This window comes from Microcaecilia unicolor, chromosome 1 (genome assembly GCF_901765095.1).
Source record: "Microcaecilia unicolor chromosome 1, aMicUni1.1, whole genome shotgun sequence".
Taxonomy (NCBI): Eukaryota; Metazoa; Chordata; class Amphibia; order Gymnophiona; family Siphonopidae; genus Microcaecilia; species Microcaecilia unicolor.
The window spans coordinates 490,980,609-491,000,276 of record NC_044031.1 but is presented as its reverse complement, the minus strand read 5'-3'; the positions used below and the strand labels follow the sequence as shown (position 1 = coordinate 491,000,276).

At 45.6% G+C, this 19,668-nt stretch overlaps 1 protein-coding gene across 6 annotated transcripts in view; it reads left to right on the top strand.

Annotated features, from left to right (window-relative positions):
• RB1CC1 (RB1 inducible coiled-coil 1) overlaps positions 1-19,668 on the top strand; it is a 387,073-nt gene that overhangs the window by 346,484 nt on the left and 20,921 nt on the right. For all 6 annotated transcript variants that reach the window (XM_030214384.1, XM_030214360.1, XM_030214376.1 and 3 more), the window contains 2 exons: positions 80-127; positions 4,143-4,201. In XM_030214384.1, coding sequence (XP_030070244.1) covers positions 80-127; positions 4,143-4,201 — 107 coding nt within the window. The remainder of the gene's footprint in view (positions 1-79; positions 128-4,142; positions 4,202-19,668) is intronic.

The window sequence follows — 19,668 nt, the reverse complement described above, 5'->3', positions numbered from 1 at the left end:
ACTTTTAAATTATTTCAATACTACTTATATAAATGATCAAGCAGCAAAATAAGTTATTTTCTGTTTTTTTTTTTGTTAGACATTACAGTTAAAGGAAGAAGAAAATAAGAGACTGAATCAGAGATTGGTAAGAAGATTGTTAAGTTAGAAGTTCCAATTTTATTAATGCAAATACTGAAACTGTAAACTTAAAACATTCTGTAAAAGCAGCAAAGCTTAATTATTTGACGTTAGAGCAGGTGAAAGTTGAAACAGTAGCAACATATTTTCATTATGGCACTTAAGTACCCAATATATGTTAGAGAGAGCATTAAATTATAGTATATGTGCTCAAAATTGAGATTTGATAATCTTTAAATCATTTTTAACTTATGACAGATTAATGTTGCATATATTGGAAATAAAAGGCACAAGTTTGCATGTAATTAGTATAATGCCCTGAAACTATCATTAATTGTGTGTGAAATATTTAGTGGTTCTCCATTCCTGTCCATTGGGATGAAAGTTCTCTGGATAATAGGTCTTTTTCCATTGGGCAGAATGGAGTGTGCCTGGTTTTATAGAATCATATATAAGGAATGCATCTTGCATTCCTGACCATTCTCAAAGTTCTCTTTTTGTTTTCTGAGTAACTGCATAAGAAAAATAAATTCAGCATACCAGTACAAGTTATTTATAATTTTTTACATCTCCTTTGATATCTGAAGATTGTTAGGCTGTATGAATCAGTGCCCCAGAAGTTATTGTTTGGTTTCTAGAATATTGTTTCAGTGATCTTCAGGTCATTTGGCATCTATTGAGTACTTGAGTGCCCCTATGCTTCTCTAGTGCTAGGCACTTCTGTATTTTTAAGATTTATCTGGTACCTGGTATCTTAAGGAGCATAGGGCCCGATCAAAGCAGTTAATCAACAGGGGAGGCTTCTACCTGGTTTGTTTTTGCCTGGCTATCCTTTGATATTAAGCAGCACATAACCGGATACTGCTGCTGAATATCAGCACTCACCACTCCTGCACTTTCCAGGTAGAGCCAGATTGGTCTGTGGGCCAAGTTATCACTTATCCGGACACTGGCGACATTCATTGCCAGTTCCTAGGCAGCTAACTGGGCAAATAAGATCACATGAAAAGCAGTCCTATCCGTTGCCCAGTTAGCTGTCTGGGCACCAGCATTAAATATCAGCTGGTGCCTGAATAACTTTTGGGTAACACCTTGAAGTCCTGTGGTCTCCTTTCCCAAAGAGCATTGCCCCCCTTCTCCCTCTCCCCCCCCCCCCCCAGACTATTGCTCTCCCCAACCCCCCCCCCCCCCCACTCAGATACACTCTCCTCCCTGAGCATAGCTCCCTACCCCCTTAAGCCTCCCCCCCTCCAGCGGACAAAGGGCAGGAGTGGTGCTCACTCACTCATGCCCATCACAGTTCCTACTTCAAAATGTCTTCTGCGACCTTTAGTGTGAGCCTTGTACTACCGAAGTACTACGAGACTACTGCTAGAGGTCATGGCAGCCATTTTGAAGTAGGAACTGCAATGGGCAGGAGCGAATGGGTATCACTTCTGCTGTTTGTCTGCAAGACCACCGGGGGCTGTAAAGATAGGCTCAGGTGGGGCCATTGTAGGTGGGTGGATTCTATTTGTGAGCTGTACTGCTCTGTAATAACAGAAGAAAGTACAACTATTCTGGCTGATTTGTGAGGAAATGAGGGGGGGGGGGGAAGAGAACATGTTTGCTGTTCAGTAAACTTACTGCTTTTTGCCTCAGAAATATTGATGAATCCTGAAGGGGCTATTCAGTGCCACTATCTGGATAGTGGCTAGTGCTGAATATCTGGATAAAGTAATCAGCACTGAAACTTCTTTGGATAGTGGCAATATTCAGTCCACTATCTGAATGACGTCTGTCTGTCCTAAGTTATCTAGATATATTTATTTATTAGGATTTATTTACCACATTTTTGAAGGAATTCACTCAAGGCGGTGTACAGTAAGAAATCAAATATAAGCAATAGACAAGTACAGCAGTAAAAATATTCAATAACAATACAAAGTATGGCATAGTATACTACTTAAAATGTCATTGCAATACATAAAACATTTTCATAGACAGCACAGGGTATAAGCAAAAATGGAACATATAAATAGGTAAGAGAGTAAGAGGAGTTAGAAAATAAGGGGACTCATTTAAAGAAAATTGCACATGAGGTCAGAGAGGTGATTAAATATTATCTCAGCTAGGGTAGGAGTGTCACTCCTTGTGTGTGTGTGGGGGGGGGGGGGGGGGCAAACAGGTTAGTTACTTGTTCCATTAAAAGCCTGGTTGAAGAGCCAAGCTTTCACCTGCTTCATGAAGTAGAGATAGTCTTGTGCTAAGTAGAGCCTTGCAGGGAGTGCGTTGCAGAATGTGGAGACTACTCCGGAGAAGACTCGCTAGTGGTTATCACATCATGTAATGTCTTTTGGAGAGGGTGTGGTTAGGAATATTCCTTGGGAGGACCTTAGTGTCCCTGTAGGTATGTAGAGGGTGATCTGTTCTTCAGGTACTTGGGTCCATTTCCTTTAAGAGCCTTGAAGATCAGACATAGAGATTTAAATTTAGCCCTGTATTGTACTGGTAGCTAGGTAGTAGACTGAACATTGAACAATCCAGATAAGTTCAGGGTCTGCCCTGGCTCTGTTCACGCTTCACCCCAGCACTGTCCATATAGTATTGAGGCAATCTATAAGGATATTCAGGTGCATTATCTGGGTAATGCCTCTGAACTTCCTGACCAGCAACTCTTATTCGGATAGCAGGTGCTGTTATCCAGATAAATGCTTTTGAATACTGACCCCATAATTTCTAAGTCCACCAGGGTATCAGAGTACAACATGTATTAGAGATGACTTTCCTTTATTTTTTCCTCCATAATTTACCCCCACTTCACTATTCCCATTGTGGACAATGTAAATTTGTTTTATAATATTATGTGATTAAGTATATACACAGTGTGTGAACAGTGCAGAACTATAGCCAGTTGTGCCAAGTCTCCAGATGTAGTGGTGATTGAACACTGTCTTGAGGGATGATGTTTTGGTAATTGCTGATGTTATGGCAATACTTGCATCAAGAAAAAACAAGTAAACAATTCTCTTGCCCATATTTCTTTAAACTCATTTGTGTTATATGGCCTTCATTAAACTGTGCATTATGCAACATCAGGGTCATTTATATAGCATTCATTTTAGAAAGGCAATGCTATATCAGGGCATTGGGTGGGCACTCAATAGGAGCCTGTTCTAGACTGTTTATAGAATACTAGCATAACCAGTTATCAACATGCCTAACATTTAGACACACTTGCCAGTGGTGCCATGTGTAATTCCTGTGTCCCACCCATGCTCCCCCTGTGTACACCTAAGTGAAGTGGGTATTTGCAGCATAGCACTTAGGCACTATGGGCTAGATTCTATATATCATGCCTAAAAAATAAGCACCAAAAAAACCCTGCCTGGGCTTATTCTATAAACTACGCCTAAAGTTAGGCACGGTTTATAGAATACACCTAAATCTAGGCGTAATTAATAGAAAACGCCCAGTGCCCGTTTTTTGCGACTGTATTTAGTGGTGGCCATTTGCACCAATGAAATCCTGGTGTAATTGCCGATGCCTAAATTACACACTAAACAGGCATATTCTATAACACTGTGCATAAATTCAAGGAATGCCCATGAACCGCCCATGCCTGTCCTATGGCCATGCCCACTTTTCAGATCATGGTCTTAGAATTTATGTGCATCACTTTATAGAATACACTTAGACAGTTATACATGTAAACTATAATAAATGCCAATTAATATCAATAATTGCATGTTAAGTGCAATTTTCAGCACTGATTGGTTTGTTAAGCTAATTAAGTTGTGCACCCAAATCCAGAATATGACCAGATTTGCTCGTGCAATTTAAGTTGCACTATATAGAATCTGGTGGTATACTAGCATATGTAAGTGCACACATACCCACATAAATGTGAGCACTTAGGTTATATAATTGCCCTTTTATATGTTTTTTTGTCACTTTTATGAATTACTGTACTTTTATATTTGTGTTTACGAAAACGGTACAAGAATATCTTGACATTTGTTTTCATTTATAATCCTTTACAGATGTCTCAAAGTATGTCTTCAGTGTCGTCAAGGCATTCCGAAAAAATAGCCATCAGAGAGTAAGTATTTATGGAGGGGCATTCTCGATATGACATCTAAGTCCGACTTTAGACGTTGTGCAAAAAAAATGTCCAAAATCTGAATAAGAAAGAAGTTCATTTTCAAAAAAAAAATGTTTATCTTTTGTTTTTGAAAATACTATTTTTAACAAGGTTTTGTGCTTTGGACGTTTTGTTTTTTGGTCCATTAAAAAAAAAATGTCCAAGTGAAAAACATAGAAAATCAAGCCATTGGGATGTAGGAGGAGCCAGCATTTTTAGTAGGCAGGTCTCCCAGACATCCCAGGAGATAAATGGGGCACCCTAGTGGGCTTCAAAAAACATGCTCCCAGGTACACATCTCACCTTTGTTGTTGAGCCCTTGAAAACCTACCCAAAATCCACTGTCCACAGCTGTACATAATAGCCCTTATGGGTGAACACCTATATGTGGGTACAGTGGATTTCTGGTGAATTTTGGAGGGCTCACGGTTTCCACCACAAATGTGACAGAGGGCAATAGGGACCAGACTTCCCCACTCAATGGTGCACTGCACTGCCCATTTCAGTACTCCAGGGACCTGCATGCTTCTCTAATAGACCTGGCTCTAACATCTGAGGCTGTCATAGAGGTTGCTAAATCATATTTGTATTTACCTTTGTGGGGGGTGGGAGGGGTCAGTGACCATTGGGGGGGGGGGGTCACACCTAGTTCCCTCCAGTGGTCATTGGTCATTTAGGGCACCCTTTTGTGCCTTATTCGTTATAAATAAAAACAGGTCTAGTTCAAAACGTCTGTTTTAGGCCTAGACGGTTTTGTTTTGTTTCATTATGGCTGAAAAGTGTCCAAGTTGTAGGAACGCCCAGATCCCAACTTTAACACGCTCCCTTGTGATTTCAACGCACTTCTGACGGACTTCATAGAAAACGTCTAAAAATTGGTTTTGAAAATACCAATTTGGACATTTTTGTGAGAAAAATGTCCAAATGCAGATTTATGCCTCTTTTTGGAAGTTTCTCTCTTTTGAAAATGAGCTCATGTTATTAATTGCTTCTGCTGTCTTACAAAAAATAGTTCAACTCTAAAAATATTTAGATTAACTTAGTACTTCAGAGCTACTTACAAGTAAAATTGTTACAATTAAGGGAAACTGAATTCCTTTAAGTATGCATATTTTGGAAACCACCGTTGCACCTTTCTGCGTCTGGTACTATCTGCTGCCAATTCAGGCATGTTATTAGAAGGACAATTTGTGATATTTATTTTCTACTAAAAAGGATACTGGTTTAACCCCTGAGGCAGATGCTTTTCTGTGCCAAAACATCCCTTGTCGGGTCCATTTTATTAAAGATTGTACCATTGTTCCAGTTTTTGAGGCCCTTTGGTGCTTTTTCTTGATTTTTAACGTATAATTTGTCAGTTAGGAATAATCTGAAGTACTGCACACATACATTCCTGCATCCAGCAGTCATAGAGCAGAGAGTGTAAAGAAATGCTACTGGAAAGCAAAGTAAAAGAGTTCCAGCCAGGCCTTTTGTTCTAGAAGGTTACCAAACTGCCTTCCCCCATCCCTTCCATGTACTAATCCTCTGTTACCATGATGATAACAAATTGGGAAGTTGTTTTTACTAAATTGCTGATTTTATATGACAGCAAAAGATAAACTCCATAGGGAAGAGGCAAAGCATGAAAAAGTTGGTAGGAGGAAACAAAGGCAAAAAAAAAAGTGTGTAAAATGATAGGGATGGGAAAGCCAAAATGGAGAGAGGCTGGGGAAAGACTGGCAAACGGATATAACAGAGATAGTAAAAACAGGAGAACAAAGGAAACAACAAAAAAACAGTATCCTATATAATAATTTGCACCTCCAACGTTCCATGTCTGGCTGCCTGGGTTTGTAACATCTCCTGACGTCGGCCAGCCTCCAGCGTTCCGTTCCCCCTCACTGTCCCGCCCTCGCATCAAGACGTAATGACATCAGAAGGCGGAACAGTGAGAGGGAAGGGAATGCTGGAGGCGAGCTGACCTCAGGGGGGATGTTACGAACGGAACGGAAGCCAGCGTCAGCCAGAGAACGTTCAGGTACAAATCGAGGGGAGGAGAGAATCGCGGGACATCGAGGGGAGGGAGGGAAGAGGAGAATCGCTGGACATGGAGGGGGAGCGCAGGGGAGAGAGAAAAAAAAAGCTTACATGGCAGCCTTCCTAGGGCCCGTTTCATTGTTGAGGAAACGGACATGGTTCCACTAGTATTAAAATTACTTACAGATGAGGTAAAATAAAATAACTCCCTAGAGTTTTTGTTTTGTTTTTTTTCTGCTGTTTTCTCAGCAACTGCTTGGAATTTCAGTGTGAAATTTACAGCTTTATTTGTTGTTACTATCTGCATTTATGTTCCAAGTGGAATGAGATTATCTTTAAATATGGCAGACTTACAGACTTTTTAGCATGACCACTCAGTGATTTTTCACACATTCAAAAATGAAAACTACCATTATTTGAAAAAAGAAAAGAAAACAGGGTACCAGCTTTCTGTAGACATTTGTTTGGGGAGCAATGTTAGAGACCTATCACAAGCTGCACCCGAAGCCACAAACAATCACCAAAGTCAAGAAAGCACTTCAGATGATCTGGGACTGTCTGTCACAGGGACCGATCGACAAGACTGTTAAGAACTTCCCAAAGCGACTGAAGGCCTGTGTTAAAGCTGGGGGTGTACACTTTGAGCATTCACAGTGACTTGCGAAATTCTAATATCGTTTGAATAACATTATTTTCTCTGAGGACAGCAGGCTGATTGTTCTCACAACTGGGTCGACGTCCATGGCGGCCCCACAAACGGAATTTTTTCAAAGCAAAAAAATCTTTAAGCTTTGACAGGACCTGCGCACGCGCGGCTGTCTTCCCGCCCGTCGCACGAGAGACCTGCTCAGTTACCGTTTTTCCACGGTGAAGAGAGGCAGCTATTTGTCATCTCTTCTGTCCCCGCTTCAGAGCCTTCGGACGTTTTTTTCCCAGAGATTTTCTCCGGTTTCTTTCTTCAGTTTTCTTCTCTTTTACTAAAAATCAAAAACAACAAAAAGATTCCTTTATCTTTTCTTTAGTTTTTTATAAATTACCCCAAGTCCCACCTTTTCCCTGTTCAGCAACTCAAATTTATAAGGACTCTGCTAGATTCACAGACGGCTCGTGCCTGTCTTCCCGAGGCAAGAGCAGACAATCTTCTGTCTTTAGTTTCCATGGCCAGAGCGTCTCAGCAGATCACAGCTTGGCAGATGTTGAGACTTCTAGGCCATATGACTGCGAAATTCTAACATCGTTTGAATAACATTATTTTACTGTTTTACTTTGAACATTGTTAACGCGTAAAATTCGCTAGGTAGTAATGATAAAATGTCAGTAACATCAACATAGCTTCCATAGCGTCCCACAGATCAATCCAGAGACTTGTGGGTTGTGTCCCTCTACCAGCAGGTGGAGATAGAGAGAACCTCCGAGATTTGCTATATGTGGACCTGTGTAGCCAAGTAAACCCCAGTATTCTCTCTATCTAGCAGGTGGAGGAACATCTCTGTGCAGCTCTGGTTTGATCTGGCTACTGGTGTCCTTTAGGGCTAGTTTAGCACAGTCAGGGATTGAGTGGCTGTTTGTGGTTTCTGGTGTACACCTGGTGGTGCCAGGTTCCTCCCAGTCTTCCCCTACCTTTCCTCCTTCGCCCGGGGCTGTGGGCCTGATAGGGTGCTGCCTTTCTCTCCTGAGTAAAAAAAAAAAAAAAAAAGATAAGTGTCTCTTTATTCATACGAAGGAGCTAGATGGGCTGCCGAGTCTGTTTGAGGGGCAGGCATTTGTGGAGCATGTCAATACCTTCTGAGGCGGCTAAAAGCTGCTCCTGGTGTGGGGTCCAGAGAGCAGCATCGGGGGAGTTTGAGTCGTGCCGCCGTCAGCCCACAGCGGGTGTTCAGCGCAACGGGGGTTCCCCTCAGTCGTCCGGTGAGTTGGAAGCACGGGGGATAGTTTCGGCGTTTTCCTCGGGGCAGTTAGTGCAGCTCACGTCGGCGGGCACCATTTTTTCTTCTCAGGTGCGACCAGCTCCGCACGTTGTGGTTGACAGACAGGAGGCACATTGCGCTTCTCTGGCACAGGCTCCGATGGAGGAAAACAATTTAGAGGGAGCAGGGGAGTCCCTTTCAGTTATTTTTTCCCCGGATTTTGTTTTATTAATGCACAATGCCTTTGTTGTGAAAAAGTCAGGAGCTTCTCTTCAGGCAGCCCCGTCTCTTCCTCAGCAAACTTCGGTTGCTGCAGCCTCTCAGTCTTTCCTGCCAAAACGTCCCCGGGTGGAGATTTTGGATCCCGAGGAGCTATCTGACACAGATGGCCCGGTTTTGTCTCCGGGCTCTCCCTCAGAATCATTGGATTTGGCAGATGAGGTCACCCTGCCTTCTGAGGAGGGGGTGACCTGACGGCTGCCCACCTTTTTCGCAGGAAAGAGCTTCCCTCCCTGATTATTAGGGCTTTTGAGGTTTTGGCCATTTCACCCCCTGAATCGTCAGGGAGAACAGGTCCGGTGCCCTCTATTATGTCTGGTACCAATGCCCACCTCGTTCCTTTCATGTACATGAGGCCATGAAAATCCTTATTTTGGTGCAGTGGGATACGCAGGACAGTGGGCTTAAGGTTGCTAGAGCTATGTCGCGTCTTTCTATCAAAAACAAAATTACAGAGCACATCCGAGGACATGGATTACTGAGACCAAGTCAGCATGGCTTTTGTGTGGGGAAATCTTGCCTGACCAATTTACTTCAATTCTTTGAAGGAGTTAACAAACATGTGGACAAAGGGGAGTCGGTTGATATTGTGTATCTGGATTTTCAAAAGGCGTTTGACAAGGTACCTCATGAAAGGCTACAGAGGAAATTGGAGGGTCATGGGATAGGAGGAAATGTCCTATTGTGGATTAAAAACTGGTTGAAGGATAGGAAACAGAGAGTGGGGTTAAATGGGCAGTATTCACAATGGAGAAGGGTAGTTAGTGGGGTTCCTCAGGGGTCCGTGCTAGGACCGCTGCTTTTTAATATATTTATAAATGATTTAGAGATGGGAGTAACTAGCGAGGTAATTAAATTTGCTGATGACACAAAGTTATTCAAAGTCGTTAAATCGCGACAGGATTGTGAAAAATTACAAGAGGACCTTACGAGACTGGGAGACTGGGCGGCTAAATGGCAGATGATGTTTAATGTGAGCAAGTGCAAGGTGATGCATGTGGGAAAAAAGAACCCGAATTATAGCTACGTCATGCAAGGTTCCACGTTAGGAGTTACGGACCAAGAAAGGGATCTGGGTGTCGTCGTCAATAACACACTGAAACCTTCTGCTCAGTGTGCTGCTGCGGCTAGGAAAGTGAATAGAATGTTGGGTATTATCAGGAAAGGTATGGAAAACAGGTGTGAGGATGTTATAATGCCATTGTATCGCTCCATGGTGCGACCGCACCTTGAGTATTGTGTTCAATTCTGGTCGCCGCATCTCAAGAAAGATATAGTAGAATTGGAAAAGGTGCAGCGAAGGGCGACTAAAATGATAGCGGGGATGGGACGACTTCCCTATGAAGAAAGACTAAGGAGGCTAGGGCTATACAGCTTGGAGAAGAGACGGCTGAGGGGAGACATGATAGAGGTATATAAAATAATGAGTGGAGTGGAACAGGTGGATGTGAAGCGTCTGTTCACGCTTTCCAAAAATACTAGGACTAGGGGGCATGCGATTAAACTACAGTTTAGTAAATTTAAAACAAATCGGAGAAAATTTTTCTTCACCCAACGTGTAATTAAACTCTGGAATTCGTTGCCGGAGAAAGTGGTGAAGGCGGTTAGCTTAGCAGAGTTTAAAAAGGGGTTGGACGGTTTCCTAAAGGACAAGTCCATAAACCGCTACTAAACGGACTTGGAAAACTCCAAAATTCCAGGAATAACATGTATAGAATGTTTGTACGTTTGGGAAGCTGCCAGGTGCCCTTGGCCTGGATTGGCCGCTGTCGTGGACAGGATGCTGGGCTCGATGGACCCTTGGTCTTTTCCCAGTATGGCATTACTTATGTACGTATGTACTTTACGCCCTGCCTGCTGCTGACTTAGACTTGCTGAAGGTTCCTACAGTGGATTCATTAATCACAACGGTCACTAAGAAAACCACTCTCCCTGTGGAGGGTGGCACGGCACTCAAGGACCCTTAGGATCGTAAGTTGGAGACTTGCTTGAAGCTGTCCTTTGAAGTAGTGGCCCTTTCCCTGCAAGCTTCAGTTTGTGGCTCCTATACGGCGTGGGCATGCTTAACGTGGGTACAGAAAGCCTTCTCTCCAGAGGACCTCGTGGCTGTTCGGCCAGCCTTAGAGTCCGGTTTAGCCTTCCTTGCGGATCTTCTTTATGATCTTTTGAGGGCTTCAGCAAAGGAGGTTTGCCTAGCGGTCACCATGCGTCGCTGACTGTGGTTGCAACATTGGGCTGCAGACGTGGCCTCTAAGTCACGGCTGGCAAGGCTTCCTTTTAGGGGAAACCTTTTGTTTGGGATGGACCTAGAACAGATTGTGAAAGATCTCGGTGACTCTAAGGGCCAGCGCCTCCCGGAGGACAGGTCCAAATTTCTGCGACCTGCGGGACCTAGACCTAAGTTTAGGAATGCACGTCGTTACGTCCAGGTCGCGGGGCCTCTTTTCAGAGAGCAAGGTTTTCTCAGAGACCTCAGCCCTTTCGAGGTGACAGGCGGGCCTTCCTTTCTGGTAACAGAAACCAGCTCGCAGCCAGGTCTTCCCAATGATGGAGCCCTGGTCCATCTCCAGCCGGTTATTGGGGGCAGGCTGTCCCTATTCCTGGTGGAGTGGACCAGGGTAACATCCGACAGATGTGTCTTGGAGGTTAGCAGAGATGGCTACAAGTTGGAATTGGCTCGTCTGATAGTAGACTCATTTCTAGAATCTCCTTGCAAATCTTCCGCCAAGGTGTGGGCAGTTCGTCACACCCTCCTCAACTTACAACGACTGGGAGCCATCCAGCCTGTACCCCCAGCAGAAAGAGGGTGCGGTCAATACTCCATTTATTTTGTGGTGCTAAAAAAGGGCGGTTGTTGGCGACCCATCCTAGATCTCAAGTGTGTCAACAGGTCCTTACGGGTTCAGCATTTCCGCATGGAAACCCTCCGCTTGGTGATTGCAGTGGTACAGCCAGGAGAGTTTTTGACGTCTCTCGATCTCAAAGAGGCCTATTTACACATTCCAATTTGGCCTCCCCACAGGTGTTTTCTTTGCTTTGCAGTGCTTGGTCATCATTTTCAATTCAAAGCAATGCCCTTCGGCCTAGCCACAGCACCTCGGACTTTTTCCAAGGTCCTTATCGTAGTGGTGGCCTATCTCAGAAAGGAAGGGATTCAAGTCCATCCTTATCTAGATGACTCGTTTGTTCGGGTGTCTCTTTCGAGGAGAGTCGATGGGCAACCGACAGAGTGGTCGGGTTGCTTCTATCACTTGGTTGGGTGATCAACTTCCCAAAGTGCAGCCTTATGCCCTCCTAGAAGCTGGAATACTTGGGAGTGTGCTTCGATATCCGAACAGGCATAGTTTCTCTTCTTTCAGCTCAAGCACAGAGGTTGCAGGGTCAGTTGCGAGCTCTGTTCCAAACTCCAAACCCGCGGGCTTGGGACTATATACAAGTTCTGGGTTCCATGGCATCCACCTTGGACGTCGTAAAGTGGGCCACAGCTCACATGCACCCCTTGCAGTGGCACCTTCTGAGCCGTTGGTGTCCTCTCTCGGAGGATTACGAGGTTCGGGTGCCATGTTCGACCCGTCTGCACACAATTATGCACTGGTGATTCATTCAAAAGAATCTGGTGTTGGGCATTCCTCTGCAAACTCCGGAATGGAAGATCGTGACCACAGATGCGTCACTGTCTGGTTGGGGGGCTCATTGCCTTCAACAGACGGCCCAGGGCATTTGGACCTTGACAGAGGTGTCTTGGTCCATCAATCGCTTGGAGTTGCGGTCGATTCATCTGGCCCTTCGGGAGTTTCTGTCTCTTCTCTGTGATTGCCCAGTTCGAGTTCTCTCAATGCAACGGTGGTTGCCTACGTGAACCGTCAGGGGGGCACCAGGAGTGCACCACTAGCACGCGAGGTGGCCCTGATCTGCCGTTGGGCAGAGACTCATCTCTCTCTCTTGACGGCGGCTCATATAGTGGGGTCACAGAATGTGCAAGCGGACACTCTCAGTTGCCACCAGTTGGAGCCGGGGGAGTGGACACTCTCCCCTCTGGCCTTCGATCAGATAGCTGCCCGTTGGGGGATGCCGGTGATGGACTTAATAGCCACCACATTCAATGCGAAGGTTCCCCGTTTCTTCAACAGGGGAAGAGAACTGGGCTTGAAAGGCATCGATGCTCTTCTACAACCTTGTCCCAGGGGCCTGCTCTATACCTTTCCCCCATGGCCTATGGTGGGCACGTTACTGACTCGTATTGCCAGTCATCCCGGTCGAGTGATCTTGGTGGCCCCGGATTGGCCCAGACGTCCCTGGTACACGGATATGGTCAGGCTCCTGTTCGATCGTCCTCTCCGGCTCCAGGCGCAGGATGGTCTCTTGCTGCAGGGACCAGTTATGATGGAGGATCCCTCCCCCTTTGCTCTTACGGCCTGGCTCTTGAAAGGGCAAAGTTGAAAAGGAAAGGGTATCCTGATGTGGTTATTGCTACGATGCTTCAGTTTCGGAAAGATCCACCTTGAGTAGTTTATGCTAGGGTGTGGCGTACCTTCGATTCATGGTGTGCGAGTTCAGGATTGTCAGCGGATTCGGTATCGGTTATCCTCATGTTTCTTCAGGAGGGTGTATAGAAATCACTCTCGTTGAGTTCTCTTAAGGTGCAGGTGGCATCTCTGGCATGCTTTAGAGGCCAGCTTCAGGGGGCGTCGATCGCCTCCCACCTGGATGTGGTTCGTTTTTAGAGGGGCATAAATCGGTTGCATCCTCCGCACGTGCCAGTTCTGCCATCCTGGAACCTTAATCTAGTTCTCAAAGCTCTTCAGCATCCTCCTTTCGAACCCTTATTGGGGATTACAGTTAAGGATCTTACCTTGAAGACGATTTTCCTAGTAGCCATTACTTTGGCTCGGAGAATTTCAGAGTTGCAGGCTCTTTCTTGCAGAGACCCCTTCCTGCGTTTTACGGAGGTGGGGTATCAATTAGGGCAGTTCCTTTGTTTTTGCCCAAGGTGGTTTTGTCGTTTCCATTTGGGGCACTCTCTGCATTTGCCGACTTTTCGCCGGGAAGATTACCCCAAGCAATTCCGGACTGTTCGCTGCCTCAACGGGCTCTTCTCAGGTAAAGATGGTGGGACGTGATGAGCAAGGACAGATAGGGGTAGATCCAGAAAGAATTTGAGTTAAAGTGAGAATTTTGAACTGAATACCATACTGTACAGGAAGCCAATGATGTTAAATTGAAAGTGGAGTGATTCTATCAAATTTCTTTGTTTGGGCTATATTTTGTACTGACTGAAGTCATTTGAGTAATCTAAAAGTAAGACCAGCATACACCACATTATAATAGTCTAGTTTTGAGAGAACAGTAGAATAAAGTATTGGGGGCAGACTCAAGAAAAATGTCAGGAAGTATTTTTTCACGGAGAGAGTTGTGGATACTTGGAATGCCCTCCCGCGAGAGGTGGTGGAGATGAAAATGGTAACGGAATTCAAAAATGCATGGGATAAACATAAAGGAATCCTGTTCAGAAGGAATTGATCCTCAAAAGCTTAGCGGAGTTTGGGTGGCAGCACCGGTGGTGGGAGGCGGGGCTAGTGCTGGGCAGACTTCTACAGTCTGTGCCCTGAAAATGGCAGATACAAATCAAGGTCGGGTATACACATAAAGTAGCACATATGAGTTTATCTTGTTGGGCAGACTGAATGGACCGTACAGGTCTTTCTCTGCCGTCATCTACTATGTTACTGTCCAGCTTATTTTCGAAAGAGAAGGCAGGCCATCTTCCGACACAAGCCATCTTTCAAGTCCGGCGAAATTGGCATAATCGAAAGCCGATTTTGGCCGGGCTCGACTGCAGTCTGTCGCGGAGCCGGCCAAACTTCAAGGGGGCGTGTCGGCAGGGTACAGAAGGCGGGACGGGGGCGTGCTTAAGAGATCGCCAGCTTCGCCCGATAAAGGAAAAAAGAAGGCTGGCTCTGACAAGCACTTGGCCGGCTTCACTTGGTCCATTTATTTTTAGGACCAAGCCTCAAAAAGGTGCCCCAACTGACCGGATGACCACCGGAGGGAATAGGGGATCACCTCCCCTTACTCCCCCAGTGGTCACCAACCCCCTCCCACCCAAAAAAACAAATTAAAAAACATTTTTTGACAGCCTCTATGCCTGCCTCAAATGTCATACCCAGCTCCATCACAGCAGTTATGCCGGGTCTCTGGAGCAATTTTAGTGGGTGCAGTGCACTTCAGGCAGGCGGACCCAGGCCCATAACCCCCCCTACTTGTTACACTTGTGGTGATAAATGTGAGCCCTTCAACCCCCCCCCCCCCAAAACCCACTGTACCCACATGCAGGTGCCCCCCTTCACCCCTTAGGGCTATGGTTGTGGTGTACAGTTGTGGGAAGTGGATTTTGGGGGGCTCAGTACCCAAGGTAAGGGGGCTATGCCCTGGGAGCAATTTGTGAAGTCACTGCAGTGCCCCCTAGGGTGCTGTGGTTGGTGTCCTGGCATGTCAGGAGGACCAGTGCACTACAAATGCTGGCTTCTCCCACGACCAAATGCCTTGGATTTGGCCATGTTTGAGATGGCCGGCATCGGTTTCCATTATCGGTGAAAACCGATGCCGGCCATCTCAAACCCAGCCATCTCTGACATTTGGCCGGCCCCAACCGTATTATCAAAACGAAAGATGGCCGGCCATCTTTTTCGATAATAGGGTTCGGGACCTGTCTTTGCGGCGCCGGCTATATAGATGGCCGCCCATGTAGATGGCTGGCGCCGTTCGATTATGCCCCTCTATGACATAGCAGCTGAGGAGTCAATATATTTTTACATAGAGTGAAAGCGCCGCAGCAGAAAGAAATAGGATTTGTTAGCTTGTGTGATATGTGATTCGAACAAAAGCTGTTGATCTCAATTACAACCCAGTAGCAGAAAGAAGAAACAGGAAGAACGGGGGAATTAGAACACAGAGGGATGCAACTTAGATTAAAAGATCCAGTAAACCAACATGCAGTTGTTTTCAAGGGATATAGAATTAAATGGTTTTTATAAAGCTATGAGGAGACTGTATCTAGACAGGATTGGATATTAGTAAGATCTAGACACTCAGGATCATTGAGAAAGAAGAAGAATATCACCTGCATAGTTATAGACAGAAATATTATGCTAAGGGTAAATATAGGGCTTAAGAAGATATTAAAGAGAATAGAGGCAAGGATAGGGCCACCACATGGAAGGGAATAAGAAAAGGAGGTAGAAGCAGAAAGATGAACCGTATAAGTACACTCAGAAACAAATGATGAAAACTACTTAAGTACAATGCCAGAAAGCCCAAGAGAAACTAACTGACCAAGGTCTATATGATGATAGACTAAGTCAAACACAGAACTAAGATCCAGTGAGATAGCAAGAGCCACCATCCCAGGAAAATATTACTTAAATACCATTTACATCTGTCAAAGTCAGGTTTAAACAGCTGTGTCAGTAAAGGTTTATCTCAGTGCAATTAGTGCTTATCACCATCATATAGAAAATAAAATCATCTGTGTACCATCTTTGTACAGCCTTTAGATGACAGAATTAAGCAAGGCTTGCTTCTGTTAAAGTCTGTAATCAAGCCACTTGCTGCATTTTGAGATAGGGATCTCAATATGGTACTGGCCCAGCTGACTTAAGCCACTGGACTTATGTGAGCTATGTCATAGGTATTCAATGTGTGTATGCGTACCCCAAGGGGTACACAAGACCACAATATGGGATATATGGTACCTGTGCCAAACGCTTTCTTTTTCTTCCCTGCTGCCCACACGTTCACTCATCTGCTCGCCCACTGCTCCCTGACTCAGTAGCTACAAAAAAAACAAACAGGCACTGGACTGTAGCCCTATGAGCACCGCTGGTGGCTCTTGCCAGTCCTCCCCCCTATGATATAACTTCTTGTTTCAGAGAGGGAGGACTGGTAAGAGGGCTATTGGCCAGAGCCTTTGCAGCCATGGAGTCGTAGAGGCAGCGGGCGAGCAGGTGAGTGAAAGAGTGGGCAGAGCTGCTGGAGAGAGAGTGAGTGACTGGGATGGGGGATGTTAGTCAGAGAAAGATAGGGAAACATTGGATGGTGCTAGTGGAGGGAGAGGGGGAGAGGGAGGCGAATGTTGTGGTTGATGGGAGGGGACAAAGAGAGATGTCGATGCTGGATGATAGAGTAAGAAAAAGAGAGATGAGGCAATTCTAAATAGTGGGGGATGAAAGGAAAGAGATGGGACAATAGTGTGAAAGAAGAGAGACTGAAGGGTGATGCTGGGTGTGAGCGGAGGAGAGAGAGATGCAGCAATACTAGATGGTGATGGGAGGAGAGACAGAGGGACAATGTTGGATGGGGAGAAGAAAGAGAGATAAAGGCAATATTGGAATGGAGGAGTAGAGAGAGACAAAAATGAGACCCTGGATGGCTAGGGCAGAAAGAGGAAATGCTGCATGGCAGGGGATGGGGGAGATACAGAGATTTGATGCTGGATGGTTGAAGATTGGGGAGAGACAGAGAGGAGATGCTGGATGGCAGGGGTTACAGAGAGACAGTGAGGAGATCTGGATGGCAGAGAGTTGGGAGATGATGGATGGTGGAGGGTTGGGGAAAGACAGAGAGGAGATGCTAGATGGAAGGGGGTGGGGAGAGACAGAAGATGCTGGATGTTATGGAGATGGGAGAGACAGAGAGGAGATCTTGGTTAGCAGAGGGTGGGGGAGAGAGAGACACACACACAAGGAATTCTGGATTTTTGAGGGGGAAGAGACAAATATACATAAACCCAGAGAGGAGATGCTGCATGGCAGGGGGGAGAGACCACAGAAACGGGAAGAAGAATGCTGTACATGGAGAGCGAAGAAATGTCAAATGGACATAAGTACTGGCAAGAGATTTAAGAGAGACAGAAGAAACACAAACTGGATACTGGGATCAACATGATTAGAAAAATAAATGACCAAACAACAAAGAAAAAATAATTTTATTTTTCTATTTCATAATTATAGTATGGCAGTTTTTTTTGAATATACATCTGCCAGAGCTCAGAGGTACTTGGTTGAAATTTGTTTAACTTATAAGGGTACTTGAAGAAGTTGAGAAACACTAATGGGCAGATGATCAAAAGCCCCGCGGGGTGTTACTGGACCTATGATCAGAGATAATTGCATGCAAATTTAACCACGCAGTTCTCTCTGATCATGGGGTAGAAGTGCTGGAGGATTGTGCCTGAGCATGCGTTGTTTCACGCACTCGGGGGCTCTGATCATGGTGCGGTAGCAAACACAGGCGCTAGTATGGTGCTAACAGCCTCTAGTGCTTGCGTTTGCTTCTGATCATCGGCCCATGAGTTATGTGACAGCACTGGGTTGAGAAGTCCCACAAACAGTATTAAGCACTTTAGAAAGATCTACAGCATTATAAATCAATCTCAGGCTCTGTCAGATTATGTTACCTGAATGTAACTACTAATGTCTTGCTTTTATTGGATGTACCTGTTTCAGGTAAGCAACTTAGCTTTCTCTGAAGTCAGCAGCTCATCAGTCAAAAAAGCCCTCACTCCTCTTCTGGAGTTGAGTTTACTAAAATAATTAGGGTATGCCCAGAGAGGTAGTAAAGCTTTCCCCATTTATTGGCTAACTTTTCAATAGGGTGTCCAGCAGTGTCAGCAAGGATCATATGTACTGCCTTATTTGTGGGAAGGAAAAGATGATCCCTGCCAACCTAGGTACGTCTTAGAAGAGACTTTCCCTGAAGCCCTTCTATCTACCTAGGATACATTGGTATCACTTGGGCATGCCATTAGGGGTAATGGATGCAAAACAGAAGGAAAATAGTAGAAAAATTAAATAGAAAGCCTTACATTATCTACAATATACTATACAAATCATCACACAAATATTTTTTCTTTTCAATATTAATAAACTTGACACAGCGGTATGTCTATTAAAGAAAGTAATAAGCCCTAATGCATGCTTAGTGTGCATAAAAACGCTTAAACCACAAGATGCGTTGAAACATTTTGTGGTACATTTATCACACGCTGAGTTCGCTTTATTTTACCTTTATTCTTTGCTGAGAACATAGCATGGGTGGGGAGGCGTTAACCAGATAGCGTGCCCACATTAGCACGCATTCTCTGGTTAACATTGGCTTAACATGTGAGTGCTTAGCATCTCTTAAATAGGAGGTGGTAAGTGCACTCTCATTAATTTTTTTTTTCAGGTAAAGCGTGCTGATGCAAACATTCTCCGAGGACAAGCAGGCTGCTTGTTCTCACTGATGGGTGACGTCCACGGCAGCCCCTCCAATCGGAAACTTCTCTAGCAAAGTCCTTTGCTAGTCCTCGCGCGCCCGCGCGCACCGCGCATGCGCGGCCGTCTTCCCGCCCGAAACCGGCTCGAGCCGGCCCAGTCTTCTTTTGTCCGCACTCGGTACGGTCGTGTTTTCGCCGTGTACGAGCCCCGGAAAGTCGACCTCGCGCGTCCAAAGTTATTTTTGACGTGTTTTTTCTTCGGAAAAGTCTTTTAAAGTGTCGGGAAGTGCTCCGGTTTCGTGTTACCCTTCCAGTACTTCCAGCTTTTTGCCCCGATAAGTTTTCTTTCGTCGTCGGGGTAGCCTCTTTCGGCCTCGGTCGAGATTTTCTCCCTTTAAATCTTTTGGTGCTCTTTTTCCGTCATTTCGGACTTTGATTTCGCCGGCGTGATTTTTCCGCCCATGACATCGAAGCCTTCCAGCGGCTTCAAGAAGTGCACCCCAGTGCGCCCGGGTTATCTCGCTCACTGATCGACACTCGTCGTGTCTTCAGTGTCTGGGGGCCGAGCACGCCCTCAGAACTGTAGTCTGTGTTCCCTGCTTCAAAGGCGGACTCAGGTAGCGAGATTAGCCCAGTGGAACGTGTTGTTCTCGGGCTCTTCGTCGGCGTCGGCACCGGGATCTTCGAGTGCATCGACGTCGTCAGCGTCCAGACCATCTTCCTCAGCCGCCCCTGCATCGAGTGCATCGAGGCATCGGGCCTCTGCATACGGCGCCGAGACATCGGATAGCTGCATCGACGTCGGTGGTACCGGGAGACCTCGTCTGCTGATGTCGTCGGGACGGTGGTGCATCGTCAGGAGTGCAGGTGAGGGCTGGTCCATTCCCCTGCTGGTGCGGTGAGCACTTCGGGTGGGTCTCCTCCTACCCGAGGCGTCCTGCGGTACAGCCCCCCCGAGACCGACC